At 50.8% G+C, this 7,137-nt stretch overlaps 1 protein-coding gene across 1 annotated transcript in view; it reads right to left on the bottom strand.

Annotated features, from left to right (window-relative positions):
* LOC104163907 (guanine nucleotide exchange factor VAV2-like) overlaps positions 1-6,741 on the bottom strand; it is a gene marked incomplete at its 5' end in the record, with an annotated part of 36,176 nt that extends 29,435 nt beyond the window's left edge. The window contains 1 exon segment of the mRNA XM_009703054.1: positions 6,673-6,741. Within this exon segment, the coding sequence (XP_009701356.1) occupies positions 6,673-6,741 (69 nt within the window).
* Positions 6,742-7,137: the final 396 nt, after the last annotated feature.

Genomic DNA, 7,137 nt, shown 5'->3' on the forward strand with positions numbered 1-7,137 from the left:
GCTCATCAACACCAGTACAAGCCTTTCCCATCTCCGATTTCTGGCCTCAGGCAAAAAATACATACGAACTACTCCTTTGCCCTGGGGCCATCCAGAAAGACACCTCCATTTCAGAGCTTAGGGGAGAGGCACTAGAGATACTCAACCCCTACAGCTGTGGTAGTATTAAAACAACGATATCTTTGTCCAACGGACCCTTATTTATTAAAACACATTCCTAGTACATCTCTGAGAAACACCAGAGGCTGCCAGTTTTATGGAGAGCAGTAAAACGTGCAGATCAGCCTCTCCCGGCACAGACGGCAAGCGGCCGAGCTTTGCCGCTGCGTGTATGGCTGTTGACACCGCTGCTTTGCACATACTGATTTTCATCGGTCTCCGCGTTTTGTCTGTCAGAGTTGAAAATAATGACCCTCCCCATCATTAAAAAAAGAGAACAGGCATCGAGATGATTTTAGCCAGTGGCAACTTAAGAACACACTAAATTTTAAATGCCATAAGGGGAGGGAAAGCGGGGCAGGTATTTTCCACATTTAGCACCGTCCCTTGCTGTGGGAGGTAATAAATTGAGCATCCCAAGCGTATCACGCATAGACTGAACAACTTGAGCAAGGCAGGCCAGATCCTCACCTCCTTCTTCACAAAGAAAAGCAATTTACTCCTTCAATAAAAGCAGCAGAGACTGCGAGTTATCCGTGGGTATCAGAGCCTACAATCTACTGCCTGGATTAGGAGATTCATTGACAGCTCTGGGTTTAGGAAAGGGATTTTATCCACTCTTCAGAGTTAATGCCAGCATTTACAATTACCGTTATTAGGATGGATGTAACCAGCTTTGGGCTAGCAGCATCTTGCCTAGCCAGGGAAGCTCATTCAAAGCAAAAAGAATAAAAGTTTTTCATATCTAAGGCAATTTCAGGCAAAAATAATGCTTTTGGCTGAGCTCTTCCTCCCTGGCAATGCCCACTCTGTACAAATGCCCTCCCAAGCAGGCAGCAGCGATGCCAACGAGCAGCTCCCCTAACAGAGGGACCGATGCCAGGCTGCTGCCTTGGAGTAAGGGACAAACAGGGACACGGAAGGAGCGAGCTGGGGAGGGGCAAGATCCCTCCGTGACCCCTGGCACCTCCAGGTGCCATCTCCCCAAATAAGATGTCAAAGTTGAGTTTGTTTGAGGAAGGACCTCACCACCCTGGGTGAAGGCACTGGTCCCACTGTTCCCACCACCGGGAACCAGCCCTCCAGAGCTCAGCACTGGGCCAAAACAGAGGGCACAGTCTGCATTTGGACTTTGGGAGAAGATCAGCTCTGGACTGGGCTGCCCACGCCAGGGGATGGGCACAGACGGTCCATGAGGCCCCAATAAATAACCTGCAGCAGGTCCACTATGCTAAAGGAACGCTGCACATCACGTTTGCCATGACACTGTGGATGAGGAGGGTAAGTGGGGAAGTTCTGAGGGTCTCAGGGCCACTGAAGGACCTCTTCATCCATAAAAGCTGCTCTGGGAAGTTGATGAGTTTGCACCAGCCTCAAGAATTCAAGGATGAGCCCAAGCGAGGGCCTCAGGGCAAACCCACCACACCAAAACCCTGCCCAAACCACGGCGCTGCTTTCACTCCGCTGATGGAAGAGCCAAAACCACCAGGAAAAGCAAAAGAAAGAGGAGGAGGAGAGAGAAAGAGCTAAAATAAGACAACCAAAACACAACCCCAAATTTCCAGCCCTGTGGCCGAGGTTAAGAGCCAGAAGACCTCAGAGCCACTGCTGGGTCCAGGCTGGAAACGCATTTGCAGGGTCCCCGAGACAGCTGCCCGGCAGCTGCGAGGCTCCAGTCCGCCCCAGTAATCCTCCACTTTCTCATTCTTACTCTGCACTTACAGCTATAAATAGACGGTTCATCCGACCAACCCCCTCATTCACGGTCTCCGTCAGATGAGGACAAGCAGAGTCCTATATTTGTAGCACATCTGGCAGGCTTAGGTTTCAGGGTGAAGGAGTGCAAGATGTGCAGTCGTTGGACTCGAGATCTTGCAGGGTTTTAATTAGCCGGATTGTGCTTGGACAGAGACACGCGTCTGGAAATAGCAAGGGAAGCCTTTTGCCATCTATTCTTCTCGGGTCTTACGTTCCCCATTCAAAGTGGAACGTTATAATCCCAAGAACAACCCTTACATGGTTATAGCAACTAACATGATCCTAAAAACGGTGCAAGCAGGACACATAAAAATCTATACTGGTGACAAAGAAGAAAAGACACGTTTACAAGTGCTACGGCTCGAGTGTCTTGTACCATGCAGCCATTTATTTAACCGGCTGGCACGCGTGGTTTTTCCAACACAGAAAAAATAATGAGAAAAGTGGCAGCTAACTTATCATCTCACCTTGGCTCCTCTATTCATTACTTTTTTTTAAAATGCACTTGAGAAATTCTGCTGATCACAGCACTATTTTGGAAGGTACGAGGAGGCAACACTGGTGACAGCAGCGAAAGAAGCAGGAGAAACTTCAGCAAGAAGCAGGAGACAGGTTGTTGGTAGACCATGGGCCCAAACGAGTCGCATTCCTTGAGAAATTGAGGCCAGGCAGGAGATTTTCTGCAACTCCCCTTCTCTACAATGAAAGGTTTGGGAACACACCCCTATCCCCAATACTTTTGTTGGGGATCAATCCCCAGCGAGTTGGGGCTTGAAGCAAGAGCAGGGGGCACCGAGCTGTGGGACGAAGCCCTCCCTCCCCAGGAACACACATCAGCTCCGGTGGGGAGCTGCTTTAAAACACTTTCTTTGTCCTTTTTGCAACACTACAACTTCACCCCTCAAGGCAATTCATTTTTAAAGGAGAATAAAAGGTAAAAGTTATGCAAATTAATGTTTCATGTCAAACCATTGACAGCACTTCTACCTGACTCTGAATTCTTCAAATAGCTACCAAACAACCCAAAACCTGCCCTATACGTAATCCATCCAAGCCTGCCGGGCTTCATGCCAGCATGGAGGGACAGCACGATGAAGTGGAGAAGGCTCATGACAAAGAAGGTTCTGGTGCTGTAAAAAGGACCAGGATTAATTGCTCTCATAAATTTAATGAGACAAAATAACTGGAGAGAGCTTAAGTGGCAGCAGAGAAAATTTCATTTAAATGTTAAGTATAACTTCTGAAGTACCAGAATGGTTTGGGGCAGCTGAAACGGCCATCAAGAGAGATGGAAAAGCAGTTGGCAGGGAAGATGCTCGGCAGTAAGGTGGATAACTGCCTACTGCCATCAGTGCCCAGCAGCCGGAGCTGTGTGGGAAGCAGCGGCTCACATCCCTGCAGACCTGCGGGAGCATCCTCAGAAGGGTCACTTTGACTTTTGGGGGGCAGGCTCCAGCAAACGCACCCACATGTTGCTGTTGCAGAGCCCTGCTCATTTCCCAGGCAAAGCTCCCCCAAAAGCGGTTGCTGCCCTAGGGTCTGGCATTAGGGCACGCTGAAATAAATCAGGCAGCAGAGGACAAACGTCCCTTTACTGCTCCTCCCAGTATCGATCAGGCACCACTTGCAAACCGGCCGGCCCTCGCCATCTGCCTGGGCTCTCCGCCGGTTGCCATCTGGCCGACGGCACAGCAAACCGAGGGGCCAGCAGGCTGAGGACAGGGAATTTGAGAACTTCCCAGCATCCCTGATATCCTTTACGCTTCCCCTCCCCTTTCCATCATCAATTGTTGTTTTGGGTTTGGTTTTTTGGGGGTTTGTTTGTTTGTTTTTTAAAATAAATAAATAGCCGTTGTTTTAAAATAAATAAATGTGCCTTGATCTGCTGGACAGCTGACCCAGCGCCGGGGAGCTGCATGCAGCCTGGCATAATCTCTGCGATACCCCAAAGGTGAAAGGACAATGGGTTCACCAAGGCATGAAGATCCTTTATACACACCAGCACCCCGCGGCCACCCCACGCTTGCAGGCAGACAGCTTGTTTCTGCAGCGCACGTAAACGGCCCCCGTGGCACTGCTATTGATCTGCTCCCAGCCCCGGCGCTGGCTTTCGTCCTCGGCTGCCGCGGCCCCTCTGCGCCGGGAGGGACCTCGCTGCCCGCCAGGATGAAGGTCCTCGCTCTTTAGAGCATTGTAGGGACAATGGGGACAAAGCTTGGTTCCTTCTCCTTCCCAAAGCTGCATCTCCGCCACAAATACATGTATATTTTGAATGCTTTGCAGAACAGGAACTCACCCAAAATCTCAAGTGGGAGACACCAAACTGCCCCGTTTAAGTACTTCAGGTTGAAATGAAGCATTTTGACGTTCTCCAAAGAAATCACTTTTATCAGCCCCCAAGATGTCCTGTTAGAACCAGCTCAATATTTATCCTGAGCTTTTTATCCCAGCAGCACAACGCCCAAAGAGAGCTCCCTTTGGGAGACTCCTCTCTCCCGGGGGGTGACTTGGCGATGCCGAGCCCACCGGCGTTGTCCCTCCTCACCTGCACCCCGGCCCTTCGAGGCCAGCGGGGACGGCAGGTTGGACCCTTGCAGCGGCACATTTCATACGGACAGGACTGTGCATCCCTCCAAAATGATCCAAAGGGCAAAAATCACCACTCAGCTGCATAGATGTAGCAAGTTAATGTGGAAAAAACACCCAGAGATGGAGGGGTCTGTCTTGCTGCACCTCGTCGTGCTGTTCGGTAGTGGTTCCTTCCATGCGTTGGGTCACTTCACTGCTTGCTGTGAAAATCACTTCCTCGCCTCCAATAAAGCATTTTGGATGTACTCAGATCTTCCCAAGGCTGCTGGATCATCAGCAATATTAAATGCAAAGATGCTGGATGGACTGAATCATTCCAAGCTTGTGAATGACGCCCTTGTTCAGCTGTTTGGAGATCAGCAGCGGCTAAGAAAGAGCTTTCTCATGTGGACCTGCGGTTTGCCAGCACCCAGCATCGGTGCCCAGTACGCACCATTGTGACCGGCAAATTTCCAATGAAAGTTCCCTTGTCAAGCACGGAGAGACGCTCCTTGTCAAAGGGAGAAAGGGGGACTATTGCTGATGTGTCTCCGGGCAGCGGGAGCAGCAACACTCGTGCTAAGGGGCTCTCCAGGGCATTGCTGGGTTTTTACAGTTACGGGTGAATTACGTCTCCGTTTCGTAGGTTGTGTTTCCACGCACAACCTGGCTGCACCAGAAGCACAAATCTGGATGAAGGAATTTGTGCAATACCCCCATGCTGATTTACAGCCGCCTTTCCCCAGCGGTCCTAACTAAAGATGTAAAGAGGAGGATTTTGCAAAGAATGAGGAAAAAAAGGGAAAGATAAAAGTTGGAGACAATCTGGGACAGAACAGGGCGACCAGTAAGAAATAAACCTTTAAGTCATCTGAGCACAGGACTTGGGCATCTAAGCCCCTCTCATAGAGAAACCAACTCGCAGCCACGAGCAAAGGTCCAAGGAACAGTTTGGGAAGCTGGTCCCACCCGGACACCCTGCGGACACCCAGCTGCACCGCCGGCAGCAGAGCCGTTAAAAGTGGGAACCCCCCTTCAACACCCAATCGCCTGCCCCGCGCTCCGAGGGCGCTGCGCCGAAACCCCCCGTTCTGGGAGAGCGTGCCATCCCCACCAGCGCTTGTGGGCGAGGTCACGCACAAACCTTTCTCCTATTAAAAGCACGCCTATGTGTGAGAATCAGGAATTTTAAAACCCGATATTAAAGGGATTTTGAGAACTTTAGGAGAGGGGGGGAAAAATGTTATTCTTGAAAGGATCCCTTTATAAGTTAAAATTTTATTAAACTGTAGCTGCTGGGAGCAAACCGCGAGCGGGAGATTCCAGGGCACTCCGTTCCCTCGACTAGTAATTTATGATTTACTTTGGTAATAACTGAAGCCATAAGGAACTCATTGGATTAAGGAGTCTTATTATTTATGTTGTGGAACAATAATATTTAACTGTATAAAGCCACATATCCACCCATACAGACTTTCCCTCCATATGAAACAGGCTGCACTTCATAAGTAAAACCCTGGCTGACGGGAATGCTGCCATCGAATTCCGATAGCGCCCGCATTTCACCGTATACATTGTAGTTCAAGGTTGCTTTTAAAAGCCCGTTATATCATCACCACGGGCAGCAAAACACAGATTCCAGAGACCCAGATAAATATAGACACAGAAACCCCAGCAGCATCACCCCGCATCCCGCCACAGCACCAGCAATGGGCAGGATGGGTCATCTGTGAGGGACTGCCCTGGGGCCGGCCGGCGTGGTCCAAAACTCACTCCCAGGGGATGCAGACCCACGTGCCAGCCCCAAAAATGCCATGGGGGGGGATCCAGTGCTGAGTTAGCAATGGGTACCCCCATCCCAGAGAGCAGCTTGGCTTCGGTTGGCTCAGAGGACGAATTATGTCCCGGGGTTTTGCAGTTAATGATGGGATTTAGCAGGCAGAGGGGCTCCCCGTGGGCTTGGCCCCCCCTCACCCCCCACCGAGCCACTCGTACACTCAACCCGATCAAAAGTGATGTCTCCCAGGGCTCTACATGGGAAAAGAGGGACTATTGTAAGAGTACAAAAATCTCCTGGCAAGACGATCAAAGCAGCCAGCCCGGCTCTCCAAGCCCCACTGTCAAGGAACTACATCGCAACTTTTCCCTTTTTGTGTCACCTCCCCGTGAGAAGGCAAGGCCACTTACTCCGCCAGCTCCTCCAAGCTCCGATATACATCATCATCATTTTCCGTGGTCTCCTCCGACGGGAAGGGCCTGGGGAAGGAGAGGAATGACAGCGTTATTGGTGTCTCACCCCTTGCAGCAGATCCCCTGCAGCCCCAGCTGAACTCAGCCCAGCCCCGAGCATCCCATTGAGCAGCGGGTGTTTCGGAACAAAATATTCATGGCAAATACATTTTTTCCTATTGAGGCATTAGCTCCCGGGACGACATCATCTCCGCTGCTTCCCGCGGGCAGTGCTGGCACGGCAGGACAAGAAACCAGGTGGTGAGGCTGGTTCACCGCAGGGCACCATCTGAGCACTGAAGTGAGGAGCTGCATCGTCTAACAGCATCTCAGAGACCCCGTGTCTGAGCCGCCGCTCCCCGCTGTGCTGCTGCTGCACAAACAACTCGGTAGAAATCTAATTCAAGTCCAGTGTTGGACTTG

Source organism: Cariama cristata, unplaced genomic scaffold (genome assembly GCF_000690535.1).
Source record: "Cariama cristata isolate BGI_N322 unplaced genomic scaffold, ASM69053v1 scaffold21786, whole genome shotgun sequence".
Classification (NCBI taxonomy): domain Eukaryota; kingdom Metazoa; phylum Chordata; class Aves; order Cariamiformes; family Cariamidae; genus Cariama; species Cariama cristata.